The sequence below is a fragment of the Pocillopora verrucosa genome, chromosome 5 (assembly GCF_036669915.1).
Source record: "Pocillopora verrucosa isolate sample1 chromosome 5, ASM3666991v2, whole genome shotgun sequence".
In the NCBI taxonomy this organism is placed as follows: Eukaryota; Metazoa; Cnidaria; class Anthozoa; order Scleractinia; family Pocilloporidae; genus Pocillopora; species Pocillopora verrucosa.
This window is the reverse complement of record NC_089316.1, coordinates 6764586-6784593: the sequence shown is the minus strand read 5'-3', so window position 1 is coordinate 6784593 and position 20008 is coordinate 6764586. Positions and strand designations below refer to the sequence as shown.

The window sequence follows — 20008 nt, the reverse complement described above, 5'->3', positions numbered from 1 at the left end:
GCCTAACGTACTTCAAATGCCGAATTAACACGTCCAAAAAGAGAAACGTGACCTTGGTGTAACGGCAAGGATTCAAGCACTTTACTCATCTCTGCAGCCGTTGCTTAGTCACTTCAAGAAGCATATTTCTGTGCCACGCAACGGGTCACGCGATCAAACAACGGCTGCTACAATTTCCACGTACACGAAAATAATGTTTCATTTCTGTTAGTGGAAGACAATGCAGACACTGTGGGCCGGCACAGGAACAGACTGTTTCAACTTAAACCTAGCCTATTCTGAAACAACCGAATCACATAAAATATCAGTTCAGTCGACCTCAATTTGTACCAAAACAGTCTATACTTCCCGTACGTTCTTTAAAACGACGAAATAGCACTCAGAGCAATTTTCAAACACGTGTGGAAAGCGATCCGGGATTGCATAGGTTTTTCCTTTCTCTAGTCTGTGATTGGTCTCAAAATTTTCGCCATCCTCTCGACTGATTCAATTCAAAACTAAACCCAATCACAACTTATTCGCTTGCGATTTCACGCGCTTCGGAGGATGGCTTGTTTCCATTTTAGTTCTCATAGGCGCCTCGAGATCGTTACCTCTCTTCTGATTGGCCTTAGTGATTACTTCAGTTTTGGTACTACGAACCTCGATCGAAATTCGCTCTAACTGGAAAAATTGATAAAATTTTGGTAAAAGTTGGCAGAACATCACATGAATGCAGTGTGTACCTTGACAACAATCTCGTTGTAAACGGCTCGTCTTTTTGTTATTCCTGGTTTGCTTTATAAGAATCAAAATCCGCTAGCACATGAAAAGCGCGTAGAAGAAAGCAAACGCTACAACAATAAAATGCAAGATTTAGAGCACATTGGTCCAACTTGCATGTATAAAACTTATTTTAACTGCCGCCAATCTAATATCTCTAAACCCTGTTTGAAACTTATAAGTGATGGACGTGAATTGCACAATCGTAAATTCTAATTTCACTTCCTGAAAACAACTGGTTTGTCCGACGAAAATAAGTCATCCTTTTCCACTGAAACACACAGTACATCATACAGCGTTACACCTCAAGTACTTCAAACAATCCCATTAGATCAATGCTCGTTTTAGTGTGTTCTCTCATCAGCCCTATGCACAGTAGGTGTAAATGATCATGTTGCAGCGTACGCTGAGCTATCTCTTGTCGAATTTGGATCAGATTTTTTTAGGGCCTTGTGATGGTTGGCCTACAGAAATAACTACAGGGCCTTGCATCCTGGCCTGTTGAACTGGACGTGTTCCTCCAGGAGGCTTGTCTGGAGTCTGTGGTAAAAGTCGCCTGGGGCGAGCCCGAGGAACTTGATCACCACTCCTCGCTGCGGAAACGGGAGCCTCCTTCATCAATACCTGCTGTTTCCTGGCGTTTCTTCTTCTAACGGCAGGGTTCGCGTTGAATGAAACCCCACCAAATGGGTCATCCAGATTGTCCATAAAATCTGCGGCAGGGTTTACTAAGCCCGATTGATCCTCAAAAGCGGCTCCTTGAGAGCTATCGCGCTCAACATTTCCCCCGAATGGCGCAGGGTTTCCAAAGCCTTCATTTAGATCATGAAAAGGAGTGGAAACTAGACTATTTACAGAACCTCCTGCAACAGTCCCTACTTGCATCGAAGCAAACTGGCTTGACAAACCAAATGAGTCAGCATTAGGCTGGCTGCGATCTTCAGGTTTTTTAACCAACTGTTCACTGTTGCCTTTCGGTTGTGAAGGGGCCCGAGGGGAAAATGGAGCAGCTCCAAAAGCATCTGGAGAAGCCGGCGGACCTTGTTTACATTTCTGAAGTACGAAGGGTGCCGCACCGAAGGGATCAGAAAATCCCGGAGAGGGGGGTGGGCACTCAGCCAACTCGGTGCTCTCCTCCGGTTCACTATCACTTGAAGCCTGATCCATAAAATTCAGGGGTTGTTCAATCTCAGAACTGCGGTAGCCTTGGAGAAAAGGGTTATTACCATCTTGGACAACGTGTGTAACGTATTGCTGTGGATCAGTGCCAGCACTGGTATCGTCCGTAAAATGGGCAGCGGAATTTTCCCCATCTGCAAATTCGCCGATAGCTCTCTGCGGGTAGGACTCCGGCATGTGGCTACCAAATGCAGTTGCTCCGAACAAATCCGTTTCTTGTTGCAATTCAGACGCATGTGGACTAGCTGTGTAGGGTTGATGATAAGTGATATTAACATCCAAGGGAGATTTCTTCACATCACTCTCCCGGAGTGAGGCGAAGTCGTCATCAGTCACATCACTTGGAGGGGACACAAAATCCTGCTCATTTGATTGGTAGAATGGACTAAACGGGTTCCAGTGGGGTGTGGATTCCTCGTTGGACTCAATATTTACTAAAGGCATGTCTGACTGATCATTCTCTTTGGCGAGGTTCAGAGATGGGTCACTGGGACTTCGATAGTGCGAATTTATCTCGTTTGGGAGAGGAACTGAGGGTGCTGCTTGAACTTGCACTTTAGACTGGTTGCCAAAGGCAAAATTAGGATCAGACCTGGAGCGGTTGTGTGACATGTAACGTGGGCGTAACAATCTGGCATCGCCGTTGCCAGGTCTGGCATGAAGTGATGAACCCTGATCTGAGCCTTGAGAAGACTGAATAGACATTTGAGGCTGAACGGCACCACGGTCGTGAACGTCACACTGGTAAGCCGTCTCAACTGGATACTGCTGGTATTCGTAGAATGGATTGAGCTGACACTGGTCAGAATCGTGATACATTTGCTGGGTGACATTTTGCTGTCGCTGTTGTTGTGAACCAGGATGGTAGGGTTGCCCTGGTTGTACTTCTCTCTGGTAGTTCAACTGTTGTTGCGCCAGCTGCTGTTGCTGCTGCTGTTGTAGAAGCTGCTGTTGTTGCTGCTGTTGGAGCAGTCTTTGATGTTCCTGCTGCCGAAGTAACATCTGCTGCTGATGCTGCTGTTGTTGCAAGTACTGCTGTTGAGCTAACTGTTGTTGCTGCAGGTACTGTTGCTGTAGATATTGCTCCCTTGTCATTTGCTGTGGGTAGCCCACATTTACACCCTGTTGGGCTTGACGACCTTGATGAAAGACTGTTGAAGCCTGGGGGACACCCCTAAGCTGCCCAGCAACCATATCTGGCCCCCCATGAGCTATATTTCTAGGGTCCTGTACTTGACCCACATTTCCTTGAGCTTGCAGATGAGGTCCATAATTCTCTTGTTCCCTTGTATGATTCTGTGAGATGTTCCTTCTGTTTTGTCTAGGACTGGCCATGTGACTCAAGCCATGACCATGTTGAACATCCAGAGTTCCTCTCTGCGCCTGCGTGAATTGCTTGCGGCTTAGCTGAGGACTGGCAATGTGGCTTAAATGCGATGATGCCTGGGAAGAAGCCAACTGCTGAGCACCCTGACCTGCTCGTGGGCGCTGGCGAGGGGCGAGAGAAGTGGTAACGGGACCTTCAGGCCGCCTACAACAAAGAATCAATTCCGGGTGTTAGCAAAGTATAATCTTAAATCAACGGCAAAGTCAAGTGCAAACAGCTCGAAAAATGATCACACGTAAATATCACTTGCGTCTAGATCAGCTGTCAACTGACTACAGATAAGAACAGGTCACCTACCATCCATATGAACTGTGCATATTGTAACAGCTCATAATTCCGATAACTGTATAAATACGAGCTCAATTCTCACCTTAATTTGGGAGTAACACGACCAATGTTTTCTGTCTTCTGCGGTCCCTCGGATGATATCTCAGGCAGAGAGTCAGGTATTCTTACATTCTGTAACAGACGAAAAGAACAAGTCGTTATCACACGAGAGCAGTTTTGAGGGGAATCGCTCTCTTTTTTTTTTCCTTTTTTTTAAATTTCATTTCGGGCAGCCCTTTCACCCTCTGACCCCTAAACGTGATTGGCATCTTGTTTCTGCCAACCATATCACCCCTGAGTCAAACATTAAGGTAACGAGAATAAAGTAAATGATCACCAACCAAAGAAGCTCTTGATTTTTAAACAAATTCTCCTTGTCAGCAACTTTGGAAACATGTAGAGAACAGTATGGAGAATATGCAGACTGATTTTAGGGTGTAAAGGGTTAAACGATTTTGGGTTGCCTTATAGCGAATTTAAATGGAGTTGAGCTTGAAGCCCTTGGATTAAATGGTGTGCCGTCTCCTGGTCTCCTTCGTAGCTGTTTTTTTGGTTTCGTCACGCAACACGCTCTCTGGTGGGAGAGAGAGCACGTTGAGTAACGAGACCAAACAACGGCAGCGAAAGAGACTTATTGTATCCAGGTCTTGGAAAGAAAGTAAAATGAAGTAACTTTTGCATCCAAGTTTGCTACTACTAAAACACTAACGCTGATGCAAGAAAATAAGAAATAACAAGACAAACCTTAGTATTGGCAACAGGGCACTCAAGTCCTCTGAGTTTAAATGCTACATAGGACACTTGGAAGATATCAGGTCTACTGTCTGGGTCCGGGTTAAGAATGTAACCTAAAAAATCAAATTTAAAACACAAAGAAAGTCAAGTGTAAGTCGCAAAAATACGCTACTTAGCAAGGTACAAGAGCACGACAAAATGAACAAAAGGAATAAAATATGGAAACAAACGTACTGATTAGTCTGTGAAGTTCAGGCGAATGGCGCGAGTTTTCAGGAAAGGTGAACTGACCACTTTGTATGGCCAGAGGACTTTCACCAAACGGTAAAGTAAAAAAACACAACTTGTAAAGAAGACATCCGAGAGCCTGACGGAAGAACAAAAACAAAAAATGACAATTGGTAACCTGTTGCAATCTTAAAATGGGATTGGTACACCTATATAAACAACAACAAGAAACAAACAGACAATAAAATTACAGTTCTACTCAGAGAAACAAAATAAATCCCGACATTTGTAGAAACCAATCCCCCTCCTAGCCCCAGTCCGCGCGGCCATCTATATAACTTTGAATTTTCGTGCGGATCTTGCAAATAAGAAAGGTGCGAGCTCGCGTCAAGGTATTCGCAAGTACGTTTTTCAGCCGTATTTCAAAAATCGTCAGGTAAATTGCTCTTTCGTCGAGTGTCCCGTGTTCCTTATGTTATCACTATCGCCAATGTTATAAATGTTTCTTGTTATTTGTATTTCTTATATTATTTCCGATTTTGTAAATAGTCGTTCCGTTCTTGATGTACTATGCTCGTAAAACTTCCCTTAGAAACCACTGGTAGTGGCGTGGAAATAAACTCCTTTTAAATTTATCGCCGGTGCGTTGGTTATAACATTTATAATAACAATCTATGTATAACTTGTTTAAAAATACTATACCTACCCAGATATCAGCTTTAGTTGAAATTATTTTGCCACTGTATAAATCTATCATTTCAGGTGCCCGGTAAGATAAAGTTGTATACCTAGAAACAAAAATGGCCATAGCGTCATAGGGTTAAAAGATCTAGTCCAATAATAATAAAAAAAAATTGCTCTGAAACAACAATAAAACTGTGTAAGGAAACAATTCCACAAATTTAGACTGTTAGTAAAGCTTGTACTCAAAACATCAATACGTCTTGATTGTGAGTGATTTTAACTGAGTTTGCAGAACAGAGCACTGTGATTGGTTTACATAATGGAAAGACATCCTCTCAACTGATGGTACCCAGAAATTAACCCTTCCCATCCCAAGATTCATCACCAAGAATTCATACTGTCTACAAGACAATTCTTATAATTACAGCTCTGGGTATTTGATATTCCCTGGTTGATATTTTACTTTCCCCTTATCACTCTTCCACTTGAAAATATTACAATGAATATTGCGAGGAGATATTGCTTTCCAGTCACTCCTGCTCTCTTGCACTGGAGCATGTGTAACATGTAACGCTGACCCCATAGAGTGACTAGTATCTAATTTATCCACCTCTGAATCAAATATTAAGGCCACAAGAATAAAGGAAATGATCAACCACAAAGATGTTGATTGTTAGACTAATTCTCCATGCCAGCATCTTAGGAAATGTATAGAAAATATTAGGAGAATATGCATACTGATGTTTGGATGTAGAGGGTTAATGATAATAACGTCCTCTGGAGATTGACCTTCTTTCTTCTTCCTTCCTTAGTTAATGCAATTACAAGTACTTTAAAATATCCATGATAACTAATGACTCACTTTTGAATTTCCTCCTCTACCTTAGTGACACCTTCCTCCTGAGTGGACAAAAACAAAAAGATAAAATTTCAATCGAATTTGTGAGTTGTTTGACCAGTCTAAGGTAAAAAAGAAATGCTGCTACCCTCTTAGCTAAGATTCAAATTAGAATTAAATTTTATTGTGATGTTCAAATCTTGGACATACTCAGTCTCCCAAGGAAAAACAATAAAACAGTAAAACTCCCTCTTAAACAAAAAACAAATTTGATGGCACCTTGTTCCACTATAAAAAAACTGGCTAAAAGTAAAACAAATCTGGTTAAAAATTAGACTATAGATTCACATAGAGACTCTAATTCATGCTTTCTTTTCTCTCAAGGCAGCTCAAGGAAGACAAGCTAAAGTCCACAGAAACTAGCAATAAATGAAATGCAAAAATTGCTCCATCCAACCTGTGGGTTGACAACTCTTCTGGTTGCACTACCATAGTCACATAAAACAAAGTCACCACGACTACTGCATAAAATATTCTCAACCTGAAAATCATGGATGAGAGAAAGATATTCATGTAAGGGTTTAACATTGCACTCCATAGAAACAAAGCAAACATAAATTGAAACATGGAAGGAACAGGGCAAGTCCTATAGGCACATCATGTAAAATGTACCTACATATGAGTGTAATTAAACCCAAAATTCAAAATATTCTCTAATAACATGCCATAAAAAACAAATTAAGCACTATGACAATGAAATATGTTATTAAAATACTTCACTTGAGCAAAATAGAAATAAACCATGCAATTACGACCAGTACAGTGTAGTTTGATGACCTGAGTTTGTTTATGACTTCTTTAGATTTTCTTCAAGATTTTCTATCTGCTCGCTTGATTGTTTGTTTGTTTTTTTCCAATGGCTATTAGATACAATTTAAAACATCACCTTAAGGTCTCTGTGAATGACTGGTGGATCAGCTTGGTGCAGTTTGGAAACTGCTTCACACGTATCTGAAAAGATCTTCAGTACTAATGACTCACTGAAGCCTGAGCTGATGTGTTCATTCATCAACTGAACAACATGGCCCTCTAGGAAAAAAAAAAGGGAGAAATCCAAGAATCAGGTTTATTTACAGCCATGTATGTTGCTGCATGTGTGGTAAACATCAACAGGATTTTGGGCTTCTCTGCTTTGGCAATCATGTGAGAGGGGTGGGCAAGGGTGGGCAAATCATAACAAACAATGGTCTCTCCTGTTTTGAACACCAAACTGGGGTGCAAAAAGTTTTTCCTGCATGTATTCCCAGGGCAAGGAAAATTAAAAAGTAAGCAAAGCCCACAGCACAATACGTTAAATAATTAAGCTCTTAAACCCTTTAACTCTCGTGAGTGACCAAGACAGAATTTCTCTTTACAATATCAATACAATTTCAAGCAGACAAGTGATGAGAATAAAAAAAAAAATATCAGGGGAAGTATAAATTGATCCAATATCAAATTCTCAAAACTAACATCACAAAAACTGTATGGTAGTCAGTAAAGAGAATTACTAATGAAATCTTGGGAGTTAAAGGATTAAAGAAAGCAAGTTAAGCACAGTTATTACTTTTTCCTCTACAACTACCCACTAATGACTTCATGAGGGCAAACTTTAATTCAGAGCATACCTCTACAATATTCCATCAAAATGAGCACTTCATAAATGCCAGGAGAAATCTGATTGATGGTGCAGGCAAGGTAGGTGATAGCATTCTTGTGGCCAGACATAAGTTTCTATGATAAGAGTGGAGATTCATAATTCCTCAGATATTTCATACTATTCAAATTGAATTCAATCAATTATAATTATAATCATTCCCTGCTAATGAAATACAAGTGAATTAAACAAGATTTTCCACTGCAACAAAAAAACGCTCAAAAATTTGTCGTGCTCCCAACATCACATTTCATATTTCATTAAGGCAGCTAAACTTGGATATTGTTACCATCCAGTATAGGAGGAATCCACTCTTTTTCCTCTTTAAAGAACAGCCTAAACAATATTTATCTCTTAATATTATTATTCCTAATGTCATGTATTTTTGTAACAAATCAAATACATTAATAAATAAAACAAATGTGTGTCTTTGTAGCTCAATTGTTAGCGGCACCCAACTGCTCTGTAGGAAGCACAGGTATGACTTCTGTTGAAACTTGAAATTTTTCAGACTTCTTTTCAACAATCTCTTCAATTCAAAGTGAATCTTAAAGAGACTCGTGCTATAAGTAACTCTGCTTACAGCCAATCTGATAAAATTCTGTTTTAAGAAAACTTGCTACAAGCTGATTTCTTTGATATATATTCCTGTAAACAGTCAGTTACAGAACACAGAAATATATATGCTCAGCAGAGATGTCTGCATTCTGGAGCTTCAACTGCGATAATCACAGAACAGAATTATATCACCTATGTTCACTTCCTGAAAAAGACCCAAAATGAATCTCTCCTTGTAGAAATCTATAAATTTTCAAGTAGATGAGTGATGATAAGAAAGAGGAATATCAACTAGGGACTATTAATTCACTTAACACCAAATGATCACAGTTAACCCTTTAACTCCCAAGATCTGATTGTTAATTCTCCGCTGTAGCTGCTACACATTTCCTCGTAAATTAGTTATGAGAACTTGGTGCTAGATCAAGATAGCAGCTTCTATCTGATTTAGTTTGAATATTCTCTCATTACCTGTTTACCGAAGAATGTATGGATATTGTAGAGAGAATTTTTATGTTAATCACGTCTAGGAATTAAAGGATTAAACACAAAAGCTTTGTATAGAAGATGGTTCAACAAACCATTATGTCAATTTCTTGCTTGCAGATTGCTAAGTCATGCTTATTGTTGACTGAGATCCGTTTGAGAGCATGTTTCTTTCCACTGGGAACTCTCACAAGGAACACCAAGGAAAATCCTCCTAGAAAAGAGAAAAAGGCAATTAGTAAACACAAGCAATTTATCCTTTGTTTTCCCAACAAAATGGCAATCAAAATTAAAAATTGTTCTCTGGGTTAATTTATGAACTATGATTATCACTATGCTGTCACTGTTGAAGTTATGATCACACTGAAGATTTTCTACTTGTCTAATGTAAATGGAAGCACCAATTATTTTGTGGGTTTGTGCTCTATCATTGCATTTTCTACCCTGTGCAACACATTTCTTATCTTGTACCCAAAATCTTGCCATTCAAATATCATTTTGCTCAATTTTATCTCCAAAGTTCTAACCCAAAAAATTGTTAAACCCATCTTGACTAATTTTATATCATTGACCTCCCCTTATCCGCTAAACTTCAGGGCAACTGCTTTCACAATTGTTTACTGTCAGTATAATTATATAATGGTGGGTAGTAAACGGTGATTCTGGACCAATTAAGTGGCGAAAATCAAATAAATCATACGAAGGAGAGTATTGGAGGAGAGTTATAAAAATCTTCATCATGACATTTTCACACACATCCAGAGCGTGGTTCTATGTTAAGTAATGTGATGTGGAAATTTTTCGTTTTCAAAACCTGTTGGATGTGATGGTGGAATGTTAAATTTCAAGCTCAAATAACCAACGACTTAAAAACGAGAAGTAATTTTTTTTCAGATGGAAGAATTGCGCCGACTTTTTCATGACAAAATAGCTCGATCGAATTCTCCCTGAAGCAAAATTCTTTAAAGTTTTACAGTAAATGGATCGGCCCATGAAAGTGTACGTAAAATGAGCTGCGAGGTGAGTATTATTATCCAAAACAAAGGCAGTTAAGCTCACTAATCTGTCATAGTTTAAAATACTTCAAGGATAGACTCGCTCCTGGCAACTGACTCTACTTTGCCAAAACTCATTGCACAACTTACTTAACAGCCAAGAAATGTCTAAAAAAGAGAAAACTGAAACAAATACCTTCGGCGATGACTTCTTCGACGATGCACTGACATCGTCCCACCACCAAAGTCTTTCCAACAAAACTACTTTGATGGTCGTTCCCTCCTCCCGACGAGAAAAATTTCTTCATCATTTAGATCTCTCAAGCCCCCCAATTGCAAAAGAAAGTCTTTCGATAGTGTTACATCTTGCAGAGTGAAGCCGTACTCCTAAAATTAACACAACTATAGAACAAATTGTCTGCGATATATCAATCATCTCACAGGTCTATCACTTTCCATTGACAACATGGCGGACATGTTACCCATGATCCTCTGTAAGGTAGATCTTCCGGTAAACAGATTACTTCCGGTCTCCTTGTAGGATGTGCTCGCAAAACGGAAAAGGAAATTCACTGTGGCAAGTTTTTCCTGAAAACATAAGTTTTAAACAGAGAGTCGATGAGACAAATATAAATATCAACCGGAGGATTTCGTACGGTATAACACCAAAATCTCCAAGCTAAAATTACTCAAAATGTATCTTAGTTATCTTGTTATTTTAAGAGTAAAACGGTCTTGCCAAATAAGGCTATTACGATTTGTCTTCTTGGGGCGAGTTGTCTCACGGTTCGTCAGTCCGCGATTAGATCAACTGCCTTAGTAGTAAAACTGAAGGCTCTGTGTAATTCATGCAAGTCCCTGTTAAGCCACATCCAATTCAAAATAAGGTTTTCCTTGGAAAATTAACCGCCCTCCGCATGCGAGAAAACATGTTTCCATGTTAATATGCCTAACTTATCCATGTAAAACACGAAAAAATTGGAACTTACGGGCCACGAAAGTTCAGTTTTTCCTTCAAAGCCACTTTTTTGTTGTTGATGTTGTTATCATTTTCCCCTCTTTTTTGTTTTATCATTTTTCAATTTTAGAAAGTACCAACCCATAGAAACCAATAACTTCCAATTTCACGTTTTGGAACGTCGGCAACTTTAGTTAATTAATATATTTCTATGTGTATCTCGTGGGAATTGACTAACACTACAATTATCACTTGGTACAAAAAATGTTCCCTAGGAAAATGACGATAAAATAGAACGAAAAAACATAAAATACAACATTATTCTCTTGATAGCGTACATTTCACAGTCGTTACAATTGTCAAATGTTACTGGGTACTGCCTCTGACTATTTCATACGTGATTTGTGAATTATATTTATTTGGTCAATGTTCAATAACATCCAGTTTAATTAGTTAACAAGTTAATCATAAATCAAACAAAGATCACTTTACATGAAATCTAATAACCTGTTTGTCGGTGTAAAGGAATGTCCAATAGTCGAGAAATCCCGAGGATTAGTGTGCGTCTGAAGTACGTATTTATACCGATCTTCGTTTTGCATGGCTTTTCTGTGTCTCTATGCTTTCTCGTTTTTATACTTCTCACTGAAAGGAACTGACGGTGGGCATTTTCAGTGTGAACCACTGAGGGATCAAACGTGCTTCGGATCACGTTTAGATTACAACTTCACAACGTTAGATTTAGTCACAGATTCTGATACTCAGCTGGACGTTGAGGAAAATTTAAAGAAATGGGAAGGATTGAAATTCTTATCCAAGTGCTGGTCGGTTCTTCAGCCACTTCTGTGTCAAGTTTACAAGCCGCAATGCTTCAATGATAACGTCACATTGCCCTGTAGGGAACAGTGTCTTGCTACTCGGAAGCCGTGTTCTGTGGTCGAACGCTACAAAGAACAATGGCCAGATTTTTTACAGTGTGAACGTTTCCCTGTTGGAAACTGCAAGGGTGGTTCGGTAAGTTGAATAGTATGACAGTACAGTAGAACATAACTTTTCCGATATCCAGCCCATGTTCGTATTAAAAAAAATGCGGTTGATATTTTAGTTGATTGTCCAACACGCATAGACGACAGATGTCATGTATATAAAATTGTTTTACAATTTAATGTAACCCAGTCAACATAGGGGGGAATTATAATACGTGTCCCGTTTTGGAATTTGCCCCCGACGAGCCTCTTTTCCCTGTATTGTTACAATATTCTAGATTAAAAAGAAAATGTGTCATCTAAAAACAACTGAATCGACTTTCAATAAGAGCACACATGATGGATTGTTAGTGATAGTAGGCTTAAGGCTAGCACTAATCTGGGCTTCACCTAAAAATCATCTGCCATTAACGATAGCGAGGTAACAGAATCAAGGAGGGAAGACGAAATAAAGTGTTTACTATCAACAGTTCAGTGCATACGAGCATTCATCTGAGAACTTTCAACGTCCTCTCAAGGACTTAACTGAGCTGACCCATATTGCAACGGGGAAATTTGTAGCTTATTAGCTTTATAGCTGATTATTCAAAATCGATATACCACTTTAGATAAATGTTGTTCACCTTAACTTAATATACCTAAGAGTATCAATGTGAAGAACACTAACACTGAGATCTTGAAAGTTCTAGAATATATTACAAACTGATATCTTGTAATTTAAATGAACAGCTAATGGAATCTGACTGACACTGTTGGTGGTCTGACCAACTGTCTATATGTCTTGTGTCCAAGGTCAATTGCTCTTTCAATGGCCTGAGAAAACACATTGCAAATTCTATTAAGAAAACACAAAGATATTACTCCAGGGTGAGAAGATAAATGAATTTTGTGTTTAAGTGGGAAAAACAATATCTCATAAGAGAGAGCACAGCGAATGAGAGAGATATTATTCATGCCAGGGGATAATAAAATTCATATTTTTAAGCTAACATGTCATTTTCTTGTTATTGCTTGGTAAAGATTGAAAAGCTGCCTTTAATACAAATACTGGGTATTAATAGAAACAAATACCAGTGCCAAAATTAAAAAAGGTTCACATATAACACTGTAGTTTAGGCCAAAATACATGTGAACTGGTTTTATTGGCTTAGTGAAAATTTGGTTTCTGACCCTGATGTTCTGACTCTGACTCTGACTCTGACTAAAGCATCCCTTCTCCTGGTTCTTAGGGTATCAGGTAAGTGGCAGCAGGAGATGTGCTGGAGCTCAGTACAAACTTCTGTGCGGCCCACCATTACTCTACAAAAGATAGCCTGTTCCTGACTCCCAGTCAGTGGAGATGGGGAAGGATCTGGTAAAGGGGTGATTGGTGATTGTAGTTGTCTTTTTTCGTTGCCCAACCCCTTGCATTCATTCTGAGTCTGCCTTTTAGCACATTTACATGAAGCAAGAACCACTCAAAGGCCAAGTAAAGGAGTCTGCCCCATTGGAATTATCCAATGAACCTAAACTCCAAAATTGAATCAAGATTATAAATAATATAAAAAAGAAAGAGATATTTAAATTGCAGTTAACACTGTTCATTATTTATATCTATCAGGTAACTGAACTTCAGCTAAATGAGTCAGCTTGCAAGAGGCCCTTAGTGGCAACAAAGCACGAGTCCAGTTGGTATGAGGGAATTGAGGGGTGTGGTATCCAATGTGAAAACCCTATATTTACCACTGAAGAGCACACAAGAATTCACAGATTCGTGGGAGCATTTGGAAGTTTGTCATTTACATGCAGCCTTTTCACAATGGTACCTTAGTTCTTCTTTATTTTCTTGAATTTTGTTCTGTTAAATTCATGCAAGTGTATCTTTTGATTACAACTGTACATCAATCTCGCTATTCCACAGATTACATTTCTTATTGGCTGGAAGTCACAGAATCGATATCCATCAGTTATTCTCTTTTATATGAACACTTGCTTCTGTGCAGCATCTATGGGTTTTCTCATCCAATTTGCTGATGGGGCCAGAAACCGCACAGTATGTCGGGAGGACGATACTATGAGGCTTCAGGAACCAGGGTAACTCTTTACATTGTGATAAGGTGGTAAGATTTCTTAACTGAGTCAGAGATCAGACAAAGGGTGAAGTCTGCAGTTGAGCTCAATAAGCCCATCCAGCTGGAATTTATCCCACTTTCTTTTGCTTGGAACAATAAGGAGTATCGCTATGTTCTTAGGATGGGATGCTTGTCTATTATACAGGAGGGCCATGCAGGAAAATATTAAGGTCTAGGTCATGACATATTGCAGCAAGATTCACTCTGATATTATTGGACAGTAAGATCTTTAATTGACACCAAGTACCCTATTATTGTTCAGAACCTTGTATGAATTCTCTAACAATTGAAAACATCACAGTAAAGTTTTAAAATTGCTTCAACAAACAATACTTTTTTTTTTTTTTTAATTTTTTTCCAGCGAGAATGACTGTTTCCTGTGCATTCTAACCTTTGTTCTTGTGTACTACTTTTCATTGGTGGGAGCTCTGTGGTTTGTCATCTTGGCATTTTCCTGGTCCATCTGTTTTAAGTCTCTGGGAAGCACCAGAGATAACTTTGCTGGAAAAGTGGTTTATTTTCATGCAATAGCTTGGTTAATTCCTCTTACTTTGGCAATTGGTACTCTTGCTATGAAACAGGTAACAATTTGGCAGACAAAATGTTAGAAATGACATTGCTGATAAGGCTTGGCTGAAAAAAATGTCTTCAAGAATAATTTGATTAATAATTAATTGATTTGAAAAATAAAGAAATGACATTCAAGCATCCTAGTCTCTCAACCCTCGATTCACAGACTGGGAGTGGAGCAAAATCTCATCAAAATTTTAAAATTGCAGTCAAAACCAGCAATGTTACTGTGAGGCTGTAACAAATAAATCACTTTAACTTAAAAGTTAATTTTCCAAGTCTGATACTGTAAGAACTCGTATGATTTATGAATCTTAAAATGCAATTTTGAAATTGGGTAGGAATCAGAGAGATATCACATACTGGTCAAGTGTTCTTTTTTTTTCATGACAATACATTTTTTGAACAAATGTTTCAAGCATATGTTTGGTTACTTTTAATAGCAAGTAATTTCTTGTTGCATTGAAATTGAAGGTTGATGCAAACTCTTTGAGTGGAATCTGTTTTGTTGGTTACAAGAATCCCAATATGAGAGCCATCTTCCTATTGGTGCCATTAGGTCTTGATCTGCTCATAGGAGGGAGCTTTTTAACACAAGGTTGGTCATCAATTCACTGACTCAAAGTATGTGATATTGTGATATCAAGCATGGCCTACTGGCCTAACCTCTCCTTGTATTTACTCTCGTTATGGTCACATATCTTGTAACTTTTGTACCATACACCCACTGTGTTCCACTTCTTAGCTCCCATAACTGTATTTATACCAATTTCATTTCTTGATCTTAGGTCTTGCAACTCTATGTAAGCTTCGCAGGGCAAATCCTAATTTTCTGAGCCACAGAGCTGCTCATAAAATCAAAGAAACTATCATGAGAGTTGGTGAGTGAAGGGTAATCTTATCACATAGGCACTTTCTCTGAAAATATTCCAATTCAAACAAAAGAACCACCAACAATAACCAAAACCTTTGTAATATGAATTTAAAAAACTATACCAAGAACTTTCAGATCATCATCAATATTGGAGCAACTGCACACCTACCCCTCCCCTGGCCCAACATTAACCCTAACTTGTTATTAGATGATTGTTGTTGGGTTAGGGGAGGGGTAGGTGCACAGTTTCTCAGACATTGACATTGACATTAACTTCCAACTCAAAATGTAACTTGGTTAATGAGGGTAGCAAAGAGGGAAAGGGAGAGAGGAGGGGAGGGGAAGGGGGGGGGGGGGAAAGGGGATCCTAATCAGGTATCTCTCATGTAATTCTTTGCTACCCTACCCTTGTTGGTCTTTCCTTCAATTAGTATTCTTTGATTCCTGCTTATTTATGTGATCCTTAGCTTAAGCCATGTTAAATTGATAAAACTTATGTTATGGTAAAACTCCACAGGTGTATTTTCTTTTATTTCATTTTTGACGGTATTTACAACCTTTGCCTGCCATGTGTATGAATATCACAACCAAAAAATTTGGGAGGAGAGCTACAGAGATTTTGTAAGGTAAGTATTAGTACCTAGTTCTACTGATTTTTAGGGAGGTGATTTTAAACTTTGATAAATGTTTCTGTTCCGTAGAAAGTTAATTGGTGCTCTGGTAATCAACTATGTGTGTTTCAAGAACTGTCACAGTATCTTTTTTCGGTTATTTTGTTTTAATTTGTTAACTTTCATTCTCTCTCTTTTTTTTTCTTCTCATTTTTACTAAATTTTGTAATAAAACCAAGTACAATAAAAGTCAGACTGATTTGGCAAATTAAAAAATATATTAAAAAAATATCCAGAAACAGTCATTGTACATCTAACCACATAAGGTGATATTTCACATTAGTTGGGTTTATGTCCCTGAAACATGGCAAATTTGGCTCATAGTACTACTCTTGAAATATGTTGCAAGAGTATTGAATGACATTTCACTTCTTAAAACTTCTAATTCTGCCTTAAAAAGCTCAAGTGCATTAAGTAAATTTCTGTAATTATTTCAATAAATTTATAAGGAAGTAATGCTTTTTTTGAAAAATGAAAAAAATCAACTCTTTAAATCCCATGAGTGACCAAGACATAATCTCTCCTTACAATACCAACACAATATCAACCAGATAAGGGGTGATGATAAAGAAAAAATATCAATTTGGGGATAATTGGGTGATCCAATGCTAAATTCTCTGCACTAACATTATAATTGTGTGGTTGACAGTAAGGAGAATTATGAATTTGATCTGGGAGTTAAGGGGTTGAGAAAAAAAAAACTGCCTTTATGTGATATCTAGACACAAGTGTATGGTCACCTAAACTAAAAATTTAAGATATCAGACAAGTTGAATATGATGAAGGTAACCATATTTGCAAACTATTTTATTTCTTCCAAGATGCATTGCAGAGAAGGTGGCACGTGGGCAAACATGGAAAGCAACGTGTTCTGTGGGTACACGTCCTGATCTCAGCATCATTGAACTGGAATTAGCCTCCCTCTTTGGCACAGGAATTGCCATGAGTAGTTGGACTTGGACATCGAATACATTACAGACCTGGCAGAAATTGTGGCGCAGGTAATATAGGATGTTTGCTGCACATCAGGGATGGGAAAATTCTCCAATTATTGCACTCAATTCAAATCTCACACTGAATTATGATGAATTGAGTAGCCAGTATATAGCTGTGGTTTTTTTTGTGCTTTTTCTGATGACACTTACATGTTCATTTGGTAACAGTTAAATTGCACCAACAACTGATTTGTTTCACCCAACTCTTTCAGAATAACACGGAAAAATAGGCATCCAGAATTAAGTCACTACAAAATAATTAGAAGGATGAAAAAGAACAGAGTAGCGTAAGTACAGACTAAATTGTTAGTATTTCTTGTTCCAGATTGAAAGACCAAAATGTGATAAAAAAATTAACCATTTATAAGATTCATTCACATGAAGGTAAATACATTAAAACATGAATGTTGGCCAGGACCCCCCACCCCCCTAGGAAGGAGATGCCTATGGCATTACAATCAAAGGCAAAATCTCACTCTCCACTTGCAAACTGACTTGAGAGCTCTGTTACATTTTATAAAAGGAGTCATTGATTGGTACACAGTCCTAAACACAGAACATTTCTGAAGTTAGTCTGTTTGGCTCAAATTTGATTCAACGTTTTCTTTGTTTTGTTTTTTTCTCTTTAGTCCAGCTGTATTGTACCCTGCCATACCAGAGGTACAAATGGATGCTATTATGAAGATGAGTGAAGCAATTCAAGGGCAGGGTTCAGCTGTGAAAGCTCCAGCTCCTAAACAAGATAATGAAGAGCCACTTAAACTGAAGAGTATCTCTGAATTGACTCCTCAAGAAAATCCTAGTTGATAACAAATTTACACTCAACAATGGAATACAGCAGACCAAGTTTTGACATTACTATGTAAATAAATACAAAAAAATAGATATATATTTACTATTTAAGTTATGAAATCAAACAATTCATAACATATTTTATATTCTTTCACATAACATGCATGCTGAATATCCAAGTAGGTGTACAGGATATACTTTGAAAATGTTCTCTTAAAGCAGCTGAATTAATTTATTTCTTTAATATGGTTTCATAACCACCTTAACAACAGACTCTAGAAAAAAAAATGGCAAGTCTGGGGTGATCACTGTATTTTTAGCAAGTTAATGTATTTTGCAATGAAGTTTTCCCTTGTCAGGGGATGGCAATAGTGTAACAGTTAATAGGCTATTCTACAGTTGTGTACTTAGTTGCCAAGCCTTTGATTTGGAGTGTGGCTGAAGGTGACCTTGCTGTGGTAGAGACCAGTATCTGGATAGCATGATAACAAAGTAATTTACATTTGAAAAGCAGCAAGTTTTGTATCCTAACAACCCACCCCCCCCCCCTTCCTTAGCCTCACTCCTGTTCAAAGGCTTGGCAACCAAGCTTGCAACTATAAAACAGACCATTGTTGAAAGATGAAAGATGGGATAGGCAATCCCCCCCACCCGCAACAATAATTCCTGATCACAGGTTATGGGTACATGTAGCATTTTAGTGTGGGCATTACCAAAGGTTTGTAATAAGAAAGTACCTGCTCCTCTTTGAAAAATTCAGGTGTATGAGTGAGACTATTTTGCCAATTAACCCTTGACACCCTAACATCAGTATCTTTATTCTCCAGTTTCTCTTCTATATGTTTCCTTTAGTACTGATGAGGAGAATTTGTTTTACAATCAAAGCTTCTTTGGATGATGATCATTTCCTTTATTCTCATGATCTTAGCAAATGATTCAGCCATGTTACTGTTAGGAGAAATTAGATGCTGATCACTCTCAGGGTTTAATGGGTTAAAGGGTTATGAAAAAAAAAGAAAAAAATAAAGGAAAAACATCAAAATTATTTATAGTTATTTTACATTCATGTAATGATGTTTTACAAATCACCAGTAAATAAAAACATCCATTACATTCCAGCACAAAACATATATAATATGTAATTTCAATCTTGCCTCTCATAGATGGCATAGGAAGCTGATTAGTATGTGTATTCCCCTGAACTGTTTACCATTTAATGGAATTAAATTGTTGGAAGACGTTACAAGTCATTCTCTTTGGGGTTAGGAATTCAACAGAAGAGAGGGCATCATTTAACTGCTACATGTACCTCTGCAATATGGCTTGTTCTGTAGGTTTGTTATGTAGGTACTGCATTCAAAAGTTGTATTTCATGCATTTATTTCCTGCCAAACTAATTTAATTTCTATTTGCATTATGTGCCATGTTGTGTTATTGCAAGAAAGAGTGCAATTTCATTTCGCAAAATAAAGGTTTTATCCTTTATGCCCGTAGTTATGTGTGCATTATTAGTTTCCTCACAGGCAGCCCAAGCTCCAGCTTTGAGATGATCATCTTGCATAATATGATTCGTGGTGAAAATAATTATAATAGTTGGTATGGGAATATTTATGACCGCTCTTAGGATTAAAAAAAATACAACCAAATTCTCAATAAAAGACCTCACCTTACTTTCACAGTGCATTGCTTGCTTTGTGACTGTCTACTTGCCACTTTTTCAAACCTAGAAGTCCTTTGTTTCATACAACAATGAAATACAAAGGAAACATAGCACTGAATAACAAAGGCACATGAATTGCGCATTTTTTTCAACTTTGCACGCAAAAAAATAGTATACATGTGTCTGACTACCCTGTATTAGAGCATACGAAATTTATCTGTGCAGTTAACGTCTGCGCGAGTGGTACTGTACATTGTTGCAAGGAGGCCATTTTGGCAAGTTATCCATTTCTAGGGTTACTACTCCTAAGAGTAGCTAATCTAGCTAAAATGGCTTCTTTTCAACATAGCAAGAGGTCAGACAACAAGCAATGCAAAATAAAGGATACTATCTCAGTTGAAACCAAACAATTGCTTTGTATTAAAGTAATATCTGATATAGTAATTAAGTGATGGTTATCAAATGAAGATGCAGGTACTTATCAATGGTATTAATTTACCTTAAGGATGTCGTTAC

At 38.0% G+C, this 20008-nt stretch overlaps 2 protein-coding genes across 2 annotated transcripts; one reads left to right on the top strand and one right to left on the bottom strand.

Moving 5' to 3' along the window:
• Nucleotides 1-57: 57 nt before the first annotated feature.
• On the bottom strand, nucleotides 58-10344 carry LOC131772007 (AP2-associated protein kinase 1). The gene is made up of 11 exons (XM_059087915.2): nucleotides 10072-10344; nucleotides 8976-9094; nucleotides 7808-7913; nucleotides 7087-7229; nucleotides 6598-6681; nucleotides 6165-6202; nucleotides 5325-5406; nucleotides 4625-4757; nucleotides 4400-4503; nucleotides 3699-3787; nucleotides 58-3472 (listed from the first exon to the last, which is right to left on the bottom strand). Exons 1-11 carry the CDS (start codon nucleotides 10184-10186, stop codon nucleotides 1195-1197), a joined length of 3291 nt encoding a protein of 1096 aa, XP_058943898.2. The 5' UTR covers nucleotides 10187-10344; the 3' UTR covers nucleotides 58-1194.
• Nucleotides 10345-11361: 1017 nt separating this feature from the next.
• On the top strand, nucleotides 11362-19481 carry LOC131772032 (protein smoothened). The gene is made up of 10 exons (XM_059087943.2): nucleotides 11362-11847; nucleotides 13420-13620; nucleotides 13720-13892; nucleotides 14292-14511; nucleotides 14975-15098; nucleotides 15289-15381; nucleotides 15892-16000; nucleotides 16867-17046; nucleotides 17253-17327; nucleotides 17670-19481. The coding sequence occupies exons 1-10, from the start codon at nucleotides 11434-11436 to the stop codon at nucleotides 17845-17847; spliced, it is 1767 nt and encodes a 588-aa protein (XP_058943926.2). The 5' UTR covers nucleotides 11362-11433; the 3' UTR covers nucleotides 17848-19481.
• The last annotated feature ends 527 nt before the right edge of the window (nucleotides 19482-20008 follow it).